Raw genomic sequence first — 24,115 nt, forward strand, 5'->3', positions numbered from 1 at the left:
TGTCATTAATGATCACATTTTTTTTATTTCTAATTAGCTATTTCCTTTGCTTTCTGGAGAGTGTGGCCATAAATATGGGCATTTTATATCATAAAAAGGAATTCATTTACCAGGAAAATATTAATAATCATTTGATCACCCTTGATGTTGTACATTTTTATCACTTTTCATTTTTTATTGAATGTATTGTCATATTATAATAATATTAATCATTACTAGAGGTTGATCTTGGAAGCTAAACTACTTTGATACCATAATCATGACATGTCATTGGTTAGATTTAACCATCACAATTCAGGATGGGTTGTGAATGTAATAGTGTAATGTCAACTATTTAATATTTTGGATTTATTCATCTGTAAATACATGCTTAAAAATGCCATGCTTGCCAGCAATTTGTCATTTTGTTTTTTTTATCTTATGTACATTAGTGGCCATAAAGTTTTCTGGGCTGATTTTTTTATCATGAAGTACACAAATCTGAAGTTAATCATTTCATGAGATTTGTTGTTGATGTGAAAGAATGACCAAGTTTCAATATTGTTTTCATTTAAAAAAATGGTGTGGAGTTTATACTTCTAAGCACAAAATTGCCTTCTGTTTTATTTCTCTCTGTAATAAGATGCATTAAAAACATTCTTCCATCGTTTGGTACAGCTAAAGTTTTGAATCCAAAGCTAATTTGCACAGACATATAATTAGTTTTTGCCCTTGCACTTCAAAATCTCACAAGATGTACCATCAAAAGAAAACCATTAAAAGAGATGCCATATTTAATAGTTAAAACATTCAAGCCATTTTAGTGCTTCGAATCTATATTTATATAGCTCAATTTTGTTACCTGAAATTAAATATGAATGATTTCTTTCAATGACTGGGTTCATTCACTTATCATTCATTTTACAAATACATTTGTAGCTGCTAAATCAGGTTTGAAATCCTGTCAGACGGAGACTGTTCTAATTTGGTAATCTTGACTTAAAGCAGTTTAATCCTATTGATTACGGACATATATAAACAAGTTGTTCTGAATTAGGTAATGGTGTGAAAACGCTGCCAAGCGCCCTTAATGTCACTTTACAAGTTGGTTAAGAATATCACTCTATGCTTGTGTTGCAATCACAGCAAATTGCATATGCATGCATGTATTGGAGCAAATTGTTGTGTGATAGAATTTGTCTAAAAATGAGTTTCTCCTGTAATAAGCTTGTCTTATTTTATTTTGAAGGCCATCACTATTGATTGCCCAACTGCATTGGTTTGGAATTGTGTTGGAGAAGGTCGTGGGCCTTCCATACTGGATGCCTCACCTCTTGACCATTTGCCTTGTCCACCATCTATGCTTCCATTTCCACAGCGCTGTCAGGGTGCACGAGTAAGGTATGAATCTAGAAGAATGAATTCAATATTAACATGTTAATGAAACACTTCAATTAAAATGATTATATAGCATGATGGTATTTTCAAAATAAGAAAATACAGTTGAACCCTTATTTTAAATTTTTCTCAGGGACTATTGTTTATTTTATCTTAAAATAAGTTATCCCTAAATACTTACAGTGTGAAGCTCCATTCTGAAATGGTAGTAGGGTGTCACTAGGTGATGGCTGCCTTTCCTAAATGGTGGTGGCATTTGCCTTCTTTACAGCATTGTATAAGGATCCAGTTAATAGGATCCCTTTCAGATTTTATTCATCATCCTTGGAATAAGCTCCTCCATCCAAGTATCATCCTAGTATGTATGATTAACCTAGAATATATTATGCATATATATTGAATTTTTGTGTAAGTATCAAGTGAAAAATAATAATACTCTATACTGAAAATGGGTTTTCCAAGTGACATTTAGCACAAACAGTTTCATTGTGATCACTCGACTCTTTTTAATACAATTTTTCTTTCATTTCTCAATCAACTTTCATAGTAATGTACTGTAAACATATCAATAATTGCTCCAATTAATCGTATTTCATGCCCTTTCTCAATTGTTTAATACAACATCTCTGTATTTATGTAATTAGTGGTATTGGCATGAAGACAGTTGAATGTTGAAATCTATCGTAAAGTATTAGTGCTGAATGAGATATGCCTCTCCCCTTGGATTAAAATCTTGACATGGTAGGAGAGCTTGTGCTTTCTGATGGCTCTGGAGCTGTGCTAATGGGAGCATTGACAACTGTTCCAGTTAGGGTCACCATGGCAGAAAGGTCATTGTGAGGATATGAGGAGTTCACAAAGGAAAGAGGAAATGGGTGTGATCAGGGAAGAGAAAATCTGTCCATACTATTAAAGATACATTAAGAAAGGTATTAATTGATTCAAGAAAGATGAAAAGAATATATAGAATGTGTATTTGGTAAAGATATTAGCCCAGCATGTTTATAGTTAGGCATAGAAAGAGAACATGACCGAAATAAGAATAGCCTACGTCCAGGTATACTTGATTGTGAGATAGAAAGGGTATATATTCCTGCAGAACTACTACAGATATAGGAAAATGTAGGAGAATTTTTATGGGGTAATTCATAATATTTATGAGAGAGGAAATTGGCTGAAAAATAATGTCGGGTGCGTGTTAGTTCTCATACCAAAAATGGGAAAGGAATATATGAGGATTGAAGAGCAATAAGTTTGATTTTACACCTAGTTAAGGTAGTACTTAGGATCATCGATAAGAGGAGGGCAAATGATTACCTAGGGGATGATCAAGTTGGTTCAGAAAGGGGAGAGGTACACAAGATGCCATTGCAGTAATGAGGTCACTGATAGAGAGGAACATAGAATACAACCATTATGTACTTGTTTGATAGATAACACAAGGACATTCAATAGAGTAAATTAAATAGAATTGATAAATATATTCTCAAAAGGAGGAGCATGTTTCTGGCTTTTGTTAGTTCATTTCTAAAGAGTGTGTTATGGTGTGATTAGCACTAAAGAGTGGAACTTGCAACATTTGCATTTTCCTTGGATATTTTGCTCAAAATTTGACTGCAACCTTGTACATTACCGTGGATTAATGTGAAAACTGGCCTTGAAAACCTGAAAAACTCACGGAAAACTAAATTCTGATTTACTGGACACCTTCTGCTTGCATTTCATTTATTTCTCCATGAAGAAAGGTGATGTCAGTAAAAAGGATTGCAGCTTAAATCCTTAAAATGAAATTAAATAATTCATTGAAAGATTTTTTTCACTAAATGGCAGCATGACAATGGAGGTCTCCTTCATAATGGTTACTGCTGCCTGATTTGGAAGGGATAATCATATTCATTTAAGCATGCCCTTCCACTGAAGATGAATTTCACTGAATTTTTGTAATTTAACTTTTGCCTTTGGATTGAGTGCTCAAATGGAAAATGCTTTTAATGAGAGGTGCAACGGTACATTCCAGTATTTTATGTTATTTCAGCTTCCACTGACACCATGTTGACAGATAATTTATATTAATATTTCAATTAAAAACTATATGGAAAGGGATAAAGTTAAGGAAAAGAATGTGTGCGGTAAAACTAGTATATTAAGAAAAACTATAGTCCAGAAATAATTAATATACATAAAAATGAAAAATTTCAATGCAATTTACTACTTTTATTAACAGATAGTCCTTGATTTCTTCAGTAGAATGATTTTGATTAACTCTGATTCCACTCACAATTGGTGCTCATTTAGCAAATATAAAAGTATGTGTTGTGCAATTTCTAGCAATAAATGTCCAGTTAAGTAATTTTCTTTTATTGAATGTGATAATTATTTTACTTCCTTAGAATGCAAATATCACTGGCAGAAGAAGGAATACGACAACGAAGTAGAGCTGCTGAGGGAAGATGGTCCTGTGACCGCTGGCAACAATCTACTGCAGGTTGGTATTCAATTTTTCCATGTGAAAAAGAATAAAGGATTACCTTCCCTGGAAGAGAAAGTTATATTTATTAGTACTCATTAAGATACACATGTGATTCAAATTGCTGTAATCAAATTTATGAAAGTGGGAACAGGACACAAAAAGAAAGCAGTAAGATGCATTTTTTACTAAATTTTGAAATTATAGTGGTGTTTCAGAAGTTAAAGAGTAGTTAATTGTAGTGTGTGACTTGCTGTACTAGATTAGAATTGTGGTGTGTTCAATCTGTGCCATCAAAAACCAACCTCAAATGGCAGACTAACAAATAATAATTATAATATATTCACTCAATGAATTGGACTGTTTTCTCATTAGTTTTTGGTAGAGATCAATGTTTTCTTTTTTGTTGCACATTTCTTACATTGCTATCTTATGACTAGGTATCACAACTACTAAGGTTTTGAGTGCTTTGGAGGCATTGGACCGGCACTGCTTTGACCGTGTTGATGCAGCCAATTCCCTGGATGTGCTGTATTCAAAGATTTTCTCCCCACTGGGCAACAGAGATAACCCTGGTGACTATGTGAGTCAATTTGAAAGCATCAATATAAAGTTAGTGAATTGTAAAAAATGTAATATGTGATTACATTCCCATAAAAGTGTAAAATACTGTGTATCAAACATTTTGGTAAGCAGCTAAGCCTGATTTTTTTTAGGCAAAGTGAGAGTGCATATAAAATTTTCAATATAATAATGTCTGGCTTGAACTAAAAACTACCCTTGAGACTACATTCATTGAAATAGGCATTATTGATAATGCGCAATTTGTAAGTAAATTAGGCATTTTAAATACACTTGAGGTGGGAGAGAAGAGTATTTATATCTCTCTATCCATTTCCATTGTTTTATTCGCAGTATATCTGTGCCACATGCAGTATTGTCTTGAATTTAAGATAGCACCAAAAGAATATAAGACAGTTGAGGTTTATTTAAGCTATTGCTTACAAAATTTTGATGCTTAGGAATGGTAAATGGTATGCATGAAATTTGCTTTGAAGAAATAATGTATTACACGTGTAACAAATTTGATCTCAATGCATTTCATTTAATAGGCTAGATTAGCTCATCTGTATAGTTAACACATTTATTGCATTTCATGAATTGACACTAAGGATTTTGTTTTAGGTTAGTTAGGCTTGGTTAGGTTGTTATTCAATGATAATGAGTAAAAATAACAAAAAAGATATGGCAACACAATGATAGTAAAAATTAAGAATAATCTTTTACAACATTGAAAATCATGTCAAATATCAGTTTATTTATTAACTATGCAAGTGTCTTAATTTTTTGTTTATCACTCATTGATGTACTACTTTTCAATTGTACTGCTCCATTGTGCTGAAAGATTTCCAATTGCTGAAAATAGTTAAATCTGATGTATCTCCAATTTTCTTTTGAATTTATCCCCAGATTACTTGAACTGCTTGTCTTGTTATCTAACTAAAATATTGTAATTATTTCATTTTTTTCCATTCAAACAATGTCCTATGACTTTTTCCTGCTTTGAAGCGTCCTCCTGCTGCAGATGAGGCTGTTGTCCGCACTCTTTGTGAGTGGGCCGTGAGTACAAGGCGCTCTGGTGAACACCGGGCTATAGCCGTTGCTGCCCTTCTAGAGAGGAGACAAGCAGACCTATTAGCTGCAGGAGAGGACCCCGCAGGGGGTGAAGGCAATAATCAGAATGGAGTCACCGGGGGGGAAGAAGGGGACTCAGCTTCATCGGGTCTCTCTCCTGGGCTACCATCATTTCAGCCACTCCTAATGAATTTTCTTGATGATGATGCTCCAATTTTGGGTTAGTAGCATTAATCTTTCCTTAAATTCAAAGTCTAAAAGCTATTGCTTTGATTTCAATAGTAGAATTTCAAATTGCAATCGAAATATAGTGATTGGGTTTTGTACTTCATGTTCTATCGTAAGAGGTATCTGCTTTGTAAAAGAGAACAAGTTTTATGCAGTGTCTTTACAATCTAATTACAAGCATTATATGATTAATATCACTGTGCATTTTGGAAATGTCAACATTCTGAAATGTGATATAAATGGCCAATAAGACCGGTGTAAAATAATAGTGATTGGCAAAGTATGTTTTCAAGTGAGAAATATATTTTTAAAGCTATTGTTAATGAAGGATGAAAAGAAATTCTCACTAAGTCAATTGGTTGAGCTTTTCATGGCTTATTTTGCCCTGTATGCTTCCTTGTGAAAGTGAAAGGACTAATATGCCTAAGGGTGTAAACAGCTATTGAGCTGTGTAAATGAAAGCAGGCTTATCTCTGGATGGCATTACTTTCAGACTTATGCAGCAAAATCTACTGTGCTCATGATAATGTAGTCACATAGTGCTCTATAGTTTACTTCTATGCATGCTCTGATGTGACCATAACCTCTTTGGCAAAGAAAAGACTCTTGTAATTCAAGTAATTATAAGTTTTAAAATGTGGACCATCTCAATACTAAACGTAGATGCAGTAGAACCTTGCATAGCAAATAATTTGCGCAAAGAGTCAGATTATTGCACCCAAAATTGACTCAATTAATGAGTGACTTTTAGCATAAATAGTTATGAGGAAAGGGGAATTCCCAGAATGATTGCATGCTTGCCACTTCCCTTTGTTTTGCACTTGATCCATTAGATTGTTGGGGTCACTAGTGATCACTCATTTTTAAAAACTAGAGTTCAGACAAATTATTTGCAATTTTTTGTGCAAAGTTCAATAATATTGTGTGCATAGTTTTAAAAAATGTCCCCGAAAGAAAAAACTGCACTAAGACAGCTATAAGAGAATAAACATAACGGTAGTAATGAAAAGTAAAATAATCAAAAATCGAGAACAGGGTGTGAATATGGCTGATCTAGCATGCACATACAGTTTGTCTACAACAGCGAATAGCGGTATACTCAAGAGCAGAGTTGAATGCATTGCCCAACCACAAGCCAGTGAAAGGCCTCACCCCACCATTTTGTGCCAATACCAGCAGCAATTTGAATATTAAATCCCTGTTTGCTTACCATTCAGAAAATCCATGAGCCTTCAATGGTGTGATAAATTCAGAAGAACAAGCTAATGGTGATGTGGAGGTCATGGGAAAATGTTGCATCGTACCATGAAGCATCGCCTTAAATAGGCAGTGACTATGTATACTAGAAATTCATTTAATGATAATGCTGAGCCATTTTTTAATTTTGAAATTTTGGCAAAAAAAATTTCTTTAGGTATATTTTTCTTTTAATAAAGAATAATGAATGTACCATAAATAATAAACTAATTATACAGGGTGTGGCAACATAACTTCCTTTTTTGAAATGCATGCCAATCAGGCTGTAGAGGTCGTAGCTAGGTAAGAGTGGTCTCATTCGACAGCCGGGGTTCCAAAGTTTTTCCCCCACCATGGTCAGTACTCATGATGTATTTGAACAGTGAGGAGCTTGCATTTTCCATTGAGATTACTTTTCGAACGGATGTTCTGTGATTGCAACCCAGCGGGCCATCCGAAATCCCTTCAATGTAGCCTCATTGGGCCCTGTCCTGGGCCGGAAATCAATTGTTACATGGGTCACCATTTTCAGACAATTTGCGAGTGTGACAAGACAAAGAACTTGAGTCCCTCCGCCCATCAGATCACCTAAGAACATTGAGGCCATGAGAGCCACGATCTTGCAATCCCCATGGCATTCTGCGAGAAAATGTGTCAGCCCTTGGACTTTCTGATCATTCAGTGAGGTGAATTCTTCATGATGACCTTCATTACCATCCTCACAAGTTGGCGATTGTGGAGGAACTCTCTGAACATGACTTTAATTCTCGGAAGAATGCATGTGAGGCTCTTCACAAAAACGTTCCTGAGGATGCAATTTTGTTTTTCAGTGATAAAGCCCATTTTCATGTGAGTGGATATGTGAGCAAACAGAACATGCACTACTGGGCTGACACTGATCTCAGAGAACTGCATCAAATTCCTTTGCATTCACCCAAATTCACAGTGTGGTGTGCAATTTCCTCAATCAATATTGCTGGTCCCTGGGTTTTTGGAGAAAATGAGGTCACAGTGACAGTGAATTAAGACCGGTGTTTTAAGATATCGGAGAAATTTTTTTTCCACAACTTGATAAACTGGACTTAGGGGGCATTTGATTCCAACAGGATGGAGCAACGGCTCACATTTCAAGGGCATCGAAGGGAATATCTTTGTGAAGTTAAACTCAGAATTTAATGACTCGGAACTGAATTCCTTGTTTCTCATATGAGTTTGAGGAAACATATTATTTAAATAATCTCCTGTTCTATAATTTCGATAACAAAATAAATGTTTCAGTTTATTCTGATAACTTAAGCTCCTTGAAATGATCATCAATTTTGTATTTATTTGCACTTGTCCCTCAAAAGTGTAAATGTTAAGTTAACTGTACATAATGCAAAATGACAATGTTATAATTTTCCACAAATATTTATGTTCTACAATGAATTTCAATGCTTGTGCATCATCCTCGGATGCATTACAACTTTTAGCATTTCGAGTGGAGAGTATATACTTGTACTGCAAAATTAGGGTGGGTAGGAATGGTTTAGGCTGAGTTCAGGTTGGAATAGGAGGGGAACAGTGGTGTGGGTAGTATCAGTCGTTATGCAGGAATTGTTGTTATCACTACCTGTGGAGTGTTTTTCATTAGTATAAATGCTTTGTAAAATGTAAGTATGAAAATTAACATTATTTAAATGTGCATAATGCTTTAATCCGCAAATTAGATCCTGCTGCTATTATTTACTGTACATACTTGTTGAAAGTGTTATATTCCTGTCTGTAGCCTTATGTGCTTCGTGACTCCTATCATGTGATGTGTTTGCTTAGTGTCACTGTTGTCAATGATGACTGGTCACAGGCTGCTAATGGTGATGGTAATCAAGAATGTATTGCACCAAAGCTTTAGAAGTTCTACACTACCCTGACATTATTGAGCTATGTGCAGAATAGGTGTACCTCTTTTAAAAATTATTAATGAAATTTCATCATAAACGAATTCAGAGGTGGTCCTTTCAGATAACTATTGTGTAAAGGTTCCCCAAAGCTTGGCAAATACAAGAAATATAAAGAATATTTTCTCATTTGTATTTTCAGATGAAAACCCATCTCAGCAGAATCGTGCAATGTTTGCAAACTTAGTTCATCTTTTCTATGAGTTAATTAGACATGATGTTTTCTCTCATGATGCCTATATGTGCACACTTATTTCACGTGGTGATAGACTCTCTGGGGTGGGTATCACTCCTGGGCCACCTACGACTTCATCCAACAGGCCAAGGGCTCGCCGGCATCCCAGTGGCTCTGGAAGGCACCCAGGAACCCCAGCTGGTGAAGTTGAAGAGGACCCTCCTGTTGGGACACCTCTTTTTCCAACTGTTGACCTTGTGCCTACTAAATCAGAGGTGATATTTCCTTAATCATTGAATCCCATTGCATATGACATGAAAAGTCCAATTTAGTGTTGATTATAGGTTAAAATAAATTCATTAAATTAATTATTCAAATGTTCAAGAAGTTTTACTTGAGCAATGGCTATAATTTTAATTTATTCTCAAATTTGCATGCCTTATATTTTACATGTATTGCAATATCTGCATTAATATTTTTTTGGGTCTGTTGAAGGAAAGCATGACCCATGGTATAAATAGTCATTGTGAAATATTTTGATTATAGCTGATTATCTTAGTCCATGGACATTTCCCCTTATATTTCTTTCTGTAATTGGTTTTTGAAAATGTCAGATTTGGTGCAAATACCTTGGAATGCAAATATATAAGAATACTTTCCGTCTTCTGGAAAATGCATATCAGAGTATCCGATAAAGAAATTACACTATATTAGGAAACTGTTAAGAGGATAAAATAATACTATAAGAATTAATCCTGAATTTTGCATTAACTCTTTTTTTATTTTTACTTTAAAGCCTATTATGTAATTTTATAAACTCTTTAGGACCATGCTCGAACAATGGATTATGATGACAGCAAGATTGATGATGATTTAGACAAACTTCTTCAGCACATTAAAGAAGAACAACAAAACAGTATGGTGGGTATAATGCTGTATCTGTAATCTCATATAATTCAAATAAACAGCACAAGTTTATCATTACTTCATAATGTGAATTAATTTTAAAAGCCTGTAAAAGCCGGTAAAAACCAGTTGAACTTGTATTAAATTCTTAAATATATATTTTTCATGAAATGAATTATTTCATACCTTTTGATGGAATGTAATTCCCTTTAGCTTACTGTTTCCTCTAAGTAATACGGTTAATTCATATATTAAATGATTACAGGATGCTCCTGACTCTCCAAAAGATGAACCTCCCCAACCAGCAATACCGCCACCACCACCTGTTGAGGAAGTCACTGCTTCTGGTTCTGGGACAGAGCCTGCAAGACAATCAAGGCATCTTCTATATACTACTCATTTTCCTCTTCCCCAGGTATTACTTATGGAAAAATGATTGATTTAATTGCATATTTATAATTGATTTCATCTCTTTCCCTTTTTTTCTCCCAAAAATAACAAAGAAAATTTGGTGTGTGCGATCTTAAGGTGATATTTATTTTCCACACTGGATATGTGCTATTTTGTGATCACTTTTTCAGGCACTGTAATTGCATAATAAACAAGAAGCCATCTTATTGTGATGAACACGATTGTAGATCACTGGGAATATAGCAATTCCAACATTAAACTGACTTGGTCAACTAATGAATGCACTTTCAAAAATTAAATTGTTAAACAAAATTTTAATGATGTGGAATATTTCTCGGGTTTTTTTTTACTCTAGGTCTATCTGTTGTGATGACAGTTTTGCAACATTCCAGCTTGTTTTTTCTGGTCATAAGTGAATTTTCTGCCATCTTAGTCGTTTTTTTTGGCTGTATCCTCAGTCTGCTGCACTCTGATTGTTCTATTCCTTTGAATATTTGCTCCATGAGTTATAGAGAATGAATCCATTCTCTCTGTTGAAGTTTTTTGTGTCTTCAACAGAGATACACAGGATGTACATTCTACAGCCTATTGCAAAGTTTTGTAATGCACATATTTTTATATTTAATACTGCATCCTATGCTTTGCCCATTATCTTTGATCGTTGTCTCACCAGTTAACAAACCACACAATGAAAGTAATTCTAAAGTGGGTTTCTTATTTGTTCGTTGGTGTTAATTTTTCAGTGGTTTATTCATTTCATCACATAAGTGGCCAGTATATTTGATCTCATAAAGATTGATGGTTGAACATTAGAAATAGATGGATACTTGATTCTTTGAATAAGTTTGCCTATTTTGACAGAAATTAAAACATATCAGGAATTCCATACCTCATGTTCTCATCCTTCATTTTCATAGAATCACTATTTGTATCTCTAAATAATTTTTAAGTTAGCTTCATTTTTCATTAGTTTCCTCATTGTCATTTGCTTACTATGGCAATAACTTCCTAATTCTATGAAAGTTAGCAGACACCAAATTTGGACAGTAACTTCAGAATATAAGTGCATTTTATTTTGATTTTGTATACTATTTCAACGTATATAATTTAGATTATCAGTTGGATAAAAACAGTATACTGAGATTCCAAAGTATATTATTACTATTATTATTATTACATTTTATTTGCCCAGAGATCATATTACAAAAATACCAGGTGGGTGGTGTATGTACATGATATAAGGCACGTCAAAAAGGAGCAAAGATACAGGCTCAATTAAGATACAGAAAAAAAGAAATGGCACTCACAGTTACATCATATTTGGCGCAAACCCGAGAACATCAGCTGTAGTATGCACATGAAATATCAATTCAGATAAATCATTGATCACCAACATGAATCAGACCATGATAATTGCTATAAACTAAGAGTATGAACTTACTGGTCGGGAATATTGTTGAGATATTCATCAACCAAGTAGAACATGCTATGCTGTAGATATCTTTTTAATTTATGCCTGAATGCAGCAGTTCCCCTTGTATCCTTGATACTTTTGGGTAGTTTGTTATATAATCTGATGCCTATTTCATTGGGTCCTAATTTCAATGCTTAAGTTCTTATATTCCCATAGTGGGTGTCCTGTCTTTCTCTGATGTAATGATGATGATAGGCAGAGTTAAGAGAATAGTTGCAAATGTTATTTTTTATATGCAGAATTGAAAACATAATGTAAATTCATGGGAGTGGTAGCTAATTTAATTCATGGAAAATAGGCCTTGATGGAGCATTGTGAGGTTTTATGGTGATGATTCTAATAGCTTTCTTTTGCATTTTAAAGATGGTTTGAGAAATAGCTGCTGATCCCAATAATATTATACTGTAGGTTATATTTGAATACATTTCTCCATAGTATAAATTGAGTAGTACAGTTTTACTTGTAATTTCATATAGGTGTCATAATAAGTAGCAAGTTGAACTGAGCCCGTGTTGAAGGGCTTTTACATGCGTATCCCAAGAAATATTTGCACTCCAACAAATACCTAGAAATTTACATTCCGTCACAAGCTCAATTGATTGTTCATTAATTTTTACCAGCAGATCATCTGACAAGTTCTTATTGTGTGTAAAGTATACTATTTTACTTTTATTTACATTTAAGTCTAGAAGGTTGTCTGTACACTACTTGTTCATGGCACGTGTGACTGACCTCGATTTTTCTACTAGGCTGGGATATGTTTGTGTTGATATTATTACATTAGTATCATCAGCATACAACGCTGGTATTATTTCTTCATTATTCTGTAAGAATTTAGGTAGGTCATTGATGTATATCAGAAAAAGAAGTGGCCCAAAGGTTGAGCCTTGTGGAACCCCTTTGTTAACTTGGTATGCTTCATAATTGTCGAGGAACCCAAATTCTATCTGGAGAAATGCCCACAAATTTAAGGTAAAATGCCGGGCACAAAGAATGAATTAAAAAAATTTTCTTTTCTAAATAAAACAATTGTTGATTGGAACACCTTACCTGCAAAAATATTCAAGCCTTTTTCTAACAGTGTATACTTTTAAGAAAAGATGTAAGGAAAATATGTAATAATTTGATTGATGTGTGGTGTAAAATTATATGCAACAGCTTAATTTTTTTAATTTATCTTTTTTTTCTTGCTGATTGAGTGATTAAAATGAGATGGTGATTATCTTGTTTTGTTAAAGAGATATTGTGTTTGGAAGTTTCCTTTAAGTGTACTTTTGTTTAATTGACTGATTTTATCTATTATCTTTTGTGATTACTTGGGACTTGTGTGCCACCTGACACTGTCTATCAGCACATGTGGATTTTTAATGATAATAAATAAATAAATATATATATATATATATACACACACACACACACACGAGGGTCATCCGGAAAGTAGTACCCGTTCGTGCCGCATGAAGTGCTGACGACGCGAGTAGCCGCTGGACGAGGTCAGATAGCTTCAGTGGCTTGTCTGCCTTCTCTGAGCCAAGTTGCGTGACGCTAGCATTGCCTGTGTTGTTTCTGTGATTGTTTACAATGTTTAAAAAAATTGAGAACGCCGCCAGTTGTGAAGTGAGGGCAGTGATTAAATTCCTCAATGCAAGAAACGTTCGCCCATGTGATATTCATCGCCAATTAAAGGAGGTGTATGGAGACAATGTAATGGACGAGTCGTCTGTTCGGCGGTGGTGTCGCAACTTCAACATGGGGAGGGGGAACACACACGACGATGAGCGTTCGGGGAGACCGTCTGTCATTACAGACCAACTGGTGAGCTCAGTTGACGAATTCGTGAGGAACAATTGTTCATGAAATTGTTAAACACCATCTGCATTATGCAAAAATTTGTGCAAGATGGGTCCCTCGCGTATCTCAATGAGCTGGCGGCGAAGGACTATGCAGCAGGAATACAGAAACTTGTCACACGTTATGACAAATGCCTTAATTTGCTTGGAGATTATGTTGAGAAGTAGTTTAAAGTATCCTCTTTCAAATAAAATTTTTTATGTTTGTTAATATTTACTTTTGTGTCTTTATTTCACGAACGGGTACTACTTTCCGGATGACCCTCGTATGTATGTATATATATATATATATATATATTCTCTGTTGTGTTAGTTCAAGGCTTATCGACTATCTTAAGTGCCTATCTGACTACTACTCTATTTTTTTCATATGATATATTTATATCCTGTAAAGAATTGTGAGTCCCAGAATTTTTCATTGTGAAAAGTATGTCACTGCATGATTTTTCCCCTTTTTCTTGATTAGTGATGCATTTCTAATGTAATTGCAGGATGATACTTTCAGTAATCATGACTCAAATCAGCGCCATGTGCTTCTTTATGGTGTTGGAAGGGAAAGGGATGAGGCAAGGCACATAGTGAAAAAGACAACTAAAGAAATATCTAAACTATTTGGCAAGAAGTTCAGCATTGATGTTGCAGAAGGTAAGTGGTCAACAATTTAGAGTTCATAGTGTTCAGTTCAAAAATTGTCAAAAATGTTCATTTTTTCATTCCATGTCGGATCTGGCATATTTAGAATGTTAATGTTGCAGATTATGATTAAGCATTCATGTGGTGTAGTATGTAACTAAGCATACCATTCATAAACCTCTACCATATGTCAATGTGCTGTCAAGGGAGGGTGAAGGTAGGAGAGATGAAGTCTGAACATTTCAGTTAAGATCCCAGTCAAGATAAATGATTTTTATACTTTGAAATTGATGAATTTTTGTTAAGATCTTGTTTATTCTCATACTAAACACCTCTTTAATGCCCCTACTGAATACATATCTGAAATCAATGCCATAGCCAGTACATGTGCATCATCTTTACCCTTGGGCTAGCACTCTTGCATCATTACTTGACCAGGCATCGTGTTGAATGAAGAAAGAGGAATGTATTGCTGAGATATGTCATGGAAAAATGATTGCGCTACATAATTCACTTACCAGAAAGACTAAAGTGTTTCCTTGGATTAATTGTCAATGCTGATTGAACATTAGTGCATTTGAACATATCCAGCTTGGCCACTATTGAGAAGCGAAGTGCCAAGTTGGTGCTGGTAAGGACAAGAGGCAAATACAAAGTGATATTAATGCTTGGAATCAGCACCTAGCGTAGAAAGCTTCCTCTATGTATAGTTTTGAAAAGGAAGGCAATGATCAAGGGAAAATTTCAGCTTAGGTTCCATTTAAGAATTCAGAGAAAAGGTTGGATGATCGGAGAATTAGGTTAAGACTGGGTGTAACAGAGGACTGGGACTCTCCCCTGTGTTCCATTAATGTTGGTATTTGAATCTTTTAAAGGACATTACAGATTAGGCATAAGCATAGATCAGGAAGAGAACTCTTGACTGCCCATCATCTCTGAGGGAATTATACACCTATTTCAGCATGTAAATGTGTATTTTAAGTATTCCTTTAAAGGTAGAATGAATCCATTATATACTGAGTGGATGCAGAAAGATGAAAAGGTACATTTTCACTAGGCTTTCTGTGTTGTGATAGTGAAGTGGCTTCTAGAAACTTGGTTTTATATCTCAGAAAAAAAGGGATTAAAGCAATTTCAAGAGGTGTTTCTCATTAAATTCTTTGCGAGAGACTGAGTATGATGAAGTTTGGGTAGAATCGGAAAATAATGGTGAGAAGGATTTGCAAATGAGAAGCGAAATGAAACAAATGGCAATGAAATAGAAATTCCATTGAAAGGTAGTTGTGGGGTTGAAGAAGATGAGGAAATTAACCCTCTTAGTGCGGCGGGCCGATTTATCGGCTTTCGTATCCCTGGCGAAAAGTGCGGCGGGCCGATATATCGGCTCTTGCGTAGGCTATTGTTTAAATCGTTGTAACTTATGGTTTTTTCTTTAATAATTTATGGTTTTTGTGCTATCGATAGGTTGAATTCCATAGAAATACATATTTAATTTTTTATTAGCAATTTTAAATGCTTTTCAAAGAGTATAATTCTTACTATAATTTTTCGTTTAGTTTTGTACATGTCGGGAAGCTTAGCCTAATTGTTTGCTCGTTTTTTTCTGAGTGGTCTTTCCACTATGAAAAGCCACTGAAAGGCTACTAATTAATCTGTGATCATCTGTAATCTCTTGAATGTGTTATGGTGTGGTGGTGTTGATATATAGCCGCTTATTCAGACTTTGTTGAGACGATGGAAATGAGAGCACTGCTTTGTAATCATTTTGGTTTCATTGCCGTCCATCCTATCTAGTCAATTGCGCCAGGTGTATTGGATTACATTGTCAGCAGTTCTCTGTGAGTTAGAGCTTGGTTTTTTCTTGCCTTTAGATTGTAAGCACATTGCCGCAGTCTCAAGGAAAGGGGAAAATTCCCAATTTGACTCAGTGAGATCAGCCTTTTTAACCAATTTTTTATTATATTTAAGTATCGTAGTTTTATTGAAAAATGTTTTAAAAATAATATTAGTCTTGTGTCTAAAAATCGAAATATTATTGCTAAAAAATATTCTTCAAATTTATAATACTGTAATAATTACATTTATTTTGTAGATGATGTAAATGTATTACAATATTATTAACTACAATATTTTATTTTAAAATAAAAAAACTGCATATGGATATCTAAACAAATAACTTCATAATGTTTTTTTTCCTAAGGTGATACATTTTCTTAAATTACCCTTCGCACTTCTCACTAGTACCCCTGGAATTCCCGCCTCACTAAGAGGGTTAATAAACGGATACATTGAAAATTTCATTTGGATCAAAATTTCATTTTATAACTTCATATCTGTTCATTCATTAGATATTTATGTTTGCCTATTACTTGCATAAACCCTGGCAAAAACAAATTAGAACATTTTGACAGCAGACTTGCATAATTGTATAACTATTTTTATATTCAAAAAGAGGAATTTATTGGTAATACTGTATTCATTTGTCGTAATCTGGATTAATTATTCTGCTGAGTTCCTTACCCAAGGGGAGAGGATTATATGTTGATTCAAATACATTATTTAAAAATGTTTTGTGTATATTATTCAAAAGTATGATGCTTATTCAAAAACATGCTTAAGATTTTTTCTACAATCCTGGTTATGTTGTTGATGTTGCATGACATATTATTCTTAAATTGCAGGAGGGAAAGTAAAAAGGCACTCAAGAGGTGAATTCAGCTTTGAAGGGACCATGCAGAGAGTTCATGGAGGGCTCTCATATTTTGACCAGCATGTTGTTACAGTTCAGTGTGCAGCTGTGGTAATTGAAATGTTGGCTGCATTTGGAGCTGGTAAGAGAATCACTATTATGTGATTGTATATATATGGGATTATACATTGTATGCATAATTTTAATTATGATGTCATTTATAATTATAGTGCCCTCTCTAAATAATTCTAACAAATATATCTCTAAAGCAATTTCTCAACCCGGGACTCATGCTGATAGTCAAAATTTTCCTTATATTTCATAATCCAGGTGATAGAGTAAATTAAACTGATGTTCTCATATTGTTGACTTGATTTTACTCTAATTTATATCATAAGTAACAAGTTACTCAGCTACGACAGTAATTAGCTCATTTTCAATGTTTTTGATTGCACTATTTGTGTTCATGTGATTTGACTATTTAAAAAAGTGTGCATACAATCTCATTATATCAATAATGGATCTTTTACATTCATTGCCTATACATTAATAATTCACCATAATGTGCTTCATTAAAAGGGTTATAAGTAAGTAGTTTTATTTGCAAGTAATAATACAGTCACTAGTTAATAATTAACCTTTTTAAATTTTACTATTTTTTTAGGAAGTTCAAATTACCTCCCTGTTCAGGAACATGTGGCCTTTTTGTTTGACCTCATGGAATTGTCTTTAAATATTTATGGGCTCATAGACTTTTGTATTCAGGTAAATTTATTTATTTAAAATTTAAAACTATTAGTTTTAATTATAATATTGTTAGAGTAACATGCAATAAACATAAAAATACTGCATTTTCCACAGTTATATTTATGTTCGGTTATCAGTATGTAGATAATATCTAATTAGGTATAACTGATTTCTGAGTGTTAAATGCAACAATGGAAAAGTAAAGAGTCTTTGACTTCTCAGGATCCTTAACATTTCTTATCTTTCTCTATCATGGAATGATAGCATGTTAATTAGATTATCAACTAATTCCTCTAGTTTTAAAGTTGGTGTAATTCAATTGAAAAAAACTGAGTCAGACTGCTAATATCCAATACCATTAAGATATATTCTCTGCCACCTTGTTCATCTGTAATGAACAAGTCTTTTGATAAAGTTCACCACAGTTAACTTATTTGAAATACATATAGATTTATATCTTTTTCTTTTCCTATCTGTACATGAATGCTGTGAACTCCCAATTTTTTATTATGTGTCTTATATTGTTGTACACCAATAATTGGGAAAATAAAATTGTTATGATTATTTATAACTTCAAAACTGCCTGCGTTAACAAAGAATCAATATGTTAGATCCTATCATCTCAGAAGAAGTAATGAAATTTGGTTTCGGCAGTATTAGTTACACAACAGCAGACAGATGGTATATTTTTGAGTATACATCATGAAAACTTACCTGGGATTTGACTTCTTTTGACTTAAATAACCTATTCATTTTAATTTTAATTGGGGAGTTTCAGGTATTGAGATGGCCCACAAAGTTGCTTGACTAACCCAAATCCTTAGATATCTTGTGTGAACAGAAAATGTCATTCCTTCCCTCTCTGAAGAATAGGACTCATTAGAATTGATGGCTGTGTAGGCCATGTATCTGTAGTGTATTATGATAAATATGTGGTTTGGAATCAATATGAACTCAAGCCAAATGCCAGAAAGTTTTCTGCTAGCTCAGCTGCAGCTTTGTTGCTAAATGAAAGTTTGAAATGGCCCTGTCATGTTGAAATAAGTTAATTGGGGAACTAACTCTGGAGTGGCCCAGTAGTACCTTTAGATGACCCTATTTTAGTAGAATTAATTTTTCACGCTCTTGATTTCAAGCCATTTTTGACTTTGAGATTAAAGAAAAGTGAGTCACATATTTCTGAATACAAACTTTATCAATCCACATAATTGATTTCTTCCACCATTCCCTTCCTCTAACACTTCTTGGGGTCCAGTGATTGTCGATATATGTTATATTTATATCACATACATTTTTTGTCTTTCTAAATCTCTAATTTCCATTTCTTTGTCAAGAATTGTCACCCTTGTCAATAATCATGAGTATTTTCCAATATTTTTAACGAATTAATTTTTTAGGGCTAGTATGTTTTTAATTTTATTTACTCAATGCATAATGTAGCAGAAATTATTATTATTGTGGGAAAAACTAACAAAAACATTACAATTAGAATCAATGTCTCGTGACTTAACAAACATGTTTTAACCATCTTTTTTATATTGTTTGTATGTAATCCCATATGTTTGTGCAATTTTTGTGGATATGGTAATGTGATCAAATATCTATGTGGGCTAAATAAAAAGATATATTAGTTCTAATTTTATTAGATTTTTGCTTAAATTGTCCCACCTAAGGTAATATTCTTTTTCCATTTTTATCAATTTTCTAATTTAAAACATCCTAATGCTTGTAAATTATGCATTTTAAAATTGTAAGCAATGTTCTTGAATAAATTTCAGTTAAATATTTCCCTTAAACTAATCATTTAGGATATATCTTGTTTCTTTTACTATTGTTGGGAATGCTATCTAGCCTTTGGTGGTTTTTTGAAAGGAAATTCTGTACTTTCCGTAACACCAAAGACATCGATATGTGATTTATTAATATGCATATGTGCAATCTAAGTTCTTATCCTTGAAACATTTCATAAAAATTGACTAAATTAAATATTTAACTCACATATTTAAGCAAAATAAATGAAGAAAATTTTAAAAAGAACTCATTTTATATGCAAGTACAAAAAGTAACTATTCATAACAATTTTAACATTTTGTCATTGTTATTAGCTCTGTTGGATTTCTTCATATACAGTCATTTGAGTAATAGTCAACACTTTGTTATGCTTATTGAACAAGGTTAAGTAATAATTTGGTATCATTTGGCAATTTTTCATTAGCTAATACTTAAGCGTTGTTTGAAAATGGGAATACCAGTTTGAGAAAATTCATTTGATCATGTAACTTTTAAATATAATCATTGATAACATTTCTTTTTCTCTTAAGATTCTAAAAGAACTTCCTGAGGTTGAAGCTCAACTTGTTGCCAAAGGATCTCCATTAGCACGATCATATACAACTTCTCTCTGCCTTTATGTTGTGGGAGTTCTGAGAAGGTATCACTGTTGTCTGTTATGTGAGTAAAATTTTTCCTTTATAAACTACTCATATAAATTGAGAGGTGCTCAAAGGTTTTTTGTTAATAAATTCAAGGTGAATTGTCTAAAGCTCTAAATAAACAAGACAGGTCCAGGAACATTCATTGACTGAAAGTAGGTTTGGTACACACAAGTTTGCTTGCATGTTAAATCCCTTGAAAAGCTAGCCTAGTTGTGTTCATATTTACAAAATATATCAATATACAGAGGTGTGAAGTCCTTGGTTATGTGATTTTCAGAACTAATAAATAGCCCTCAATTCATTTCTTTCACTTTCACCTTCATTCCCAGAGATCAAGTACAGCTCCCGATTTCACTTTCCCCTAGGTTGGCATGGTCATTAAAACGGCAGATACCCCTTAACACAGTTTTCTCCCACCACGAGGGAATTTGTGCCTGCACTCCCTTCCCCAAGGGAGAAAAGGCTACTCTGACACCTTCATTTGATGTCTTAAACCAATTTTGGGAACTTCAATGCAAACGGAGGGGGTTGAAAGTGAAATGCATTGTCGTTTGCTTTAGGGATTTTCCAAATCTCTCCAAATCCTTAGGGTGTTCTAATTCTAAACCCTAAATTTATTATGATCTGTAAAGTAAGAAGAGCTCTGTGAACATCACAATAATCTATGTACAAATTCTCCTCTTTTATGTTCATTTTTAGAGCTGAAATAGTAAATTTGTATAAAAGTAACAACTCATCTTATAATGGCTAATAAACTGTGTAAGCAAAATAAAATTCCACTAAAAGAGAAGAAGATGAAGAAGTGTTTGGCATTCTGAGGGAGGAGAAGTTATTTTCGGCTGAAATCCAAAGGATGAAGGAATAATGTATGATGAGTATTTTGCATGGCAGTGGGATGTTGAAGACTTAAATAGAGAGGGGAGCATTAGGCAAGTGAGTTTGGCCTAGGGCAAGGATGCACATGCTGGATGGAATGAAGGGAGGTGGGATGTTTATGGAATGGAGGACCAGTTTTATGTAGAGTCTGATGTCGGATTTTGTTTGGTTATTAGAGGCAAATCAATTTGTTGTTGTTCACATTGTGTCCATTAAAATCCTGCCTTAAATGGAAGAATAAAAATTTTAAAAATAATCAATTAATGTCTGCCCTTTTGGTTGATTATAACCATCTTTTAACTTGAACCACATAATGAGACTTATCTTGAGAAGTTATTCAGCATGTATAAAATCTTTTATGAATTCCCCTTAACATGCCTGTTTCTGCCATTGCAACAGACTGCTAAGATCCCTGTCCAAATTAAGATTTTATTTTGTTTTATATAATGTCAATCACTGTTGTCAGTGCAAATTTTCAATATGACTGCTATATTATTTTAATTTTTAAAGAAATCAATAAACTTTAAGCAAAAATAACATGATGTTCACAATTTCCATGATAATCAATATAAGGTGCAGATTTGATTGCTATTAAAAGAGCTCACCTGGACTAGGATTAAATACCATATATTTGCCAGGGAATTAGGAACCAAGGTTGATGCTAAAGCCACTGCATTTTTTTTGGTAAACAAAAATTTGAGATTAAATTCCTTGTGTAGGTGACCATTTCAAATGAGTCAACTTTGATTTTAATTTGTTGGACTAAAGAATCATGAAAGTACAGGCATATCTAGCTTTAGAGCTGGTTTACTCCAACACCTTTCATTAAATGAATAGTCATTTTGATATGTATTCAATTCCTTTGATAAAATGATTGATGTGCTCCTTGAGAATTGTTAAAGACTGGCATGTATATTTGCACCATCCCTTGGGCATTGGGGACATGGGCTATGGTTAAACAGTGGCTATGGCTTCAAACTTGTGCATAATGAATGCACTTCATTTGTTTTCTACCAAAAAACCTAATGCTCAATCCTGACCAGATTTTTACATTGTCTTTTGTGAGATGAAATAGTTTTTATAGCTGGAATATAAGGGGGATGATGTAATTATGAACATGATTTCTCAAATGAGAAGTAAATACTAACTGCTCTGTTCTGCATGCACAAGATAGCATGATTGGGTTGTTTGCAACATTGTTGTGAAGAATTACATGAAGGGAAAGCTAAAAATTCTCAATTTCTGTCCATTATTCATTGAAAGACCTCCCGTATCATTTTATAAGGAAGGAATGGAAGTTACATTTTCCAATATAGCTTCCTTGGTATTCAATCTAGAAATGCTTTACAAGAGGTCCACAGTAACAAAAAATGCTTTTACCGAAGAACAAGTGACATTCAAACTTGAAGCATGGCAATGATATATTGCTTTTATTCATCTGCACTGTAGCATACACTAAATCCATCACTTGATCAAAGATAGAGGCTTCTAAATAACATGTCACTAACATTGGAATTTAAAAATTTTATATTTAATACTTATGCCATTTCGCTAAATTTTCCAACTTTATTTGTTCAATGATTAGATTTGTTTGAAAAATTGTCGAGGCTCATGTCAGATTTTGTATAATAGACAACTTGGAATGGTTCTTCACACAATTATGGGGATTTTCATGTTGTACGTGTTGTTATACCAATGCTTTTATTTGACATTAAATGAATGTTGAAGATGATGTTGAATTGTTGTTCTAATAAATTGACATGAACAAAATTGCCATTAAGCCAGGTTCGCCTGTGCATAAGTAACAGAGTCAAGTAAATTTAATATGCATGAGTACATATGCCAATTGAATGAAATATATGTACTTTATTTCAACATGATTGAAACATTTTCTCAGGTAATTGTTTTAAAACTCTATGTGAATGGTTTTAATTCATTTAACACCTTTTTAAATCTCATTTATTCATTGTATACTTTTCATGTATCTGTAACTGATTCATTTTGGTTTTAAATTATAAAACAAGCATATTTTCATCCTGGAAATATATTTGAACCTAGAATTTTATTCCCCAGAACTTTAATTGAATCACTTCAATGCTTGTCTCTCATTTTATAATGTTAATGGCCAATTTTAGTCAATTATCTAATGGTGAAATGTCATAAAAGAATAGTTGGCAGTGCTGCTCAGGAATTGTATTACTGGAAGGTCATTTGCATAAAATAAATATATTGGCATTGCAATTTTGATACCTATGTTTCAGTTGGTTGTAAATTTGTAAAATATTTGTAGCTATGTCATTTGTGACTAATACTCATTATTCTTTTATTTTGATACAGTATCCCTAGAACAAACAACGAGTGTTTTTGAGGGACTTTGTCGAGCAGTGAAGCATGTAACAAATCCAGGGGACTGCAGTTCAGCTGAGCGTTGTGTCCTTGCACACCTTTATGATCTCTATTCATCATGTGCCCCACTCAAGGCCAAACCTTGTGAGCCCTTCTCTAATGCATATCCAAAGATACGCCAGGTTAGTGTTTTTGTGTTGTTTTACATTTTTAATATTTCCTCAATAACATTTCTATCAATTTTGATGTAAAATTATATGTTGTTTTTGATGAACTTATTTATGTCCCAGAGTACCTAGCAACAGGTAAATCTGTTAAATTGAGTAATAAAGTTAAAATAAACAGTATATCACCTAATTATGGTAGAGTTTTGATAGGTCCTTGTACCCCTTAGACTTATTGTGACCCAAATCTCTTAAATCCCATGCTACACGTTACAATAACTTATTCTTTAGCTCTGGATATTTTTATGTCCCTTATTTTTTCCTCTCGCAGCCTTTATTTCCCACCATTCTCTCCTCTATCAGTCTTCACCATCCCATTTCGTTTAGTATCTCTTGCATTTACCTATCATGCCATCTTCAAATTTCTCCCAACAGCCAATTCTCTTCACCTACTATGCCTTCAACTTATAGTTTTTAAGGCTTTCCATCCATTTTAATTTCTCCATTTTTCGCCACACCCACATCTTCC

At 33.6% G+C, this 24,115-nt stretch overlaps 1 protein-coding gene across 1 annotated transcript in view; it reads left to right on the forward strand.

The window, feature by feature from the left end:
* Positions 1–24,115, forward strand: part of LOC139687106 (mediator of RNA polymerase II transcription subunit 12-like protein) — a 74,013-nt gene that overhangs the window by 8,761 nt on the left and 41,137 nt on the right. Inside the window, exons 9-20 of the mRNA XM_071584221.1 lie at positions 1,229–1,380; positions 3,768–3,862; positions 4,285–4,427; positions 5,414–5,699; positions 9,023–9,330; positions 9,881–9,976; positions 10,227–10,376; positions 14,188–14,341; positions 17,011–17,160; positions 17,683–17,783; positions 20,087–20,216; positions 23,414–23,604. Of these exons, the coding sequence (XP_071440322.1) occupies positions 1,229–1,380; positions 3,768–3,862; positions 4,285–4,427; positions 5,414–5,699; positions 9,023–9,330; positions 9,881–9,976; positions 10,227–10,376; positions 14,188–14,341; positions 17,011–17,160; positions 17,683–17,783; positions 20,087–20,216; positions 23,414–23,604 (1,956 nt within the window). The remainder of the gene's footprint in view (positions 1–1,228; positions 1,381–3,767; positions 3,863–4,284; positions 4,428–5,413; positions 5,700–9,022; positions 9,331–9,880; positions 9,977–10,226; positions 10,377–14,187; positions 14,342–17,010; positions 17,161–17,682; positions 17,784–20,086; positions 20,217–23,413; positions 23,605–24,115) is intronic.

Source organism: Hetaerina americana, unplaced genomic scaffold (assembly GCF_022747635.1).
Source record: "Hetaerina americana unplaced genomic scaffold, ioHetAmer1.1.p SCAF_17, whole genome shotgun sequence".
Lineage (NCBI taxonomy): Eukaryota > Metazoa > Arthropoda > Insecta > Odonata > Calopterygidae > Hetaerina > Hetaerina americana.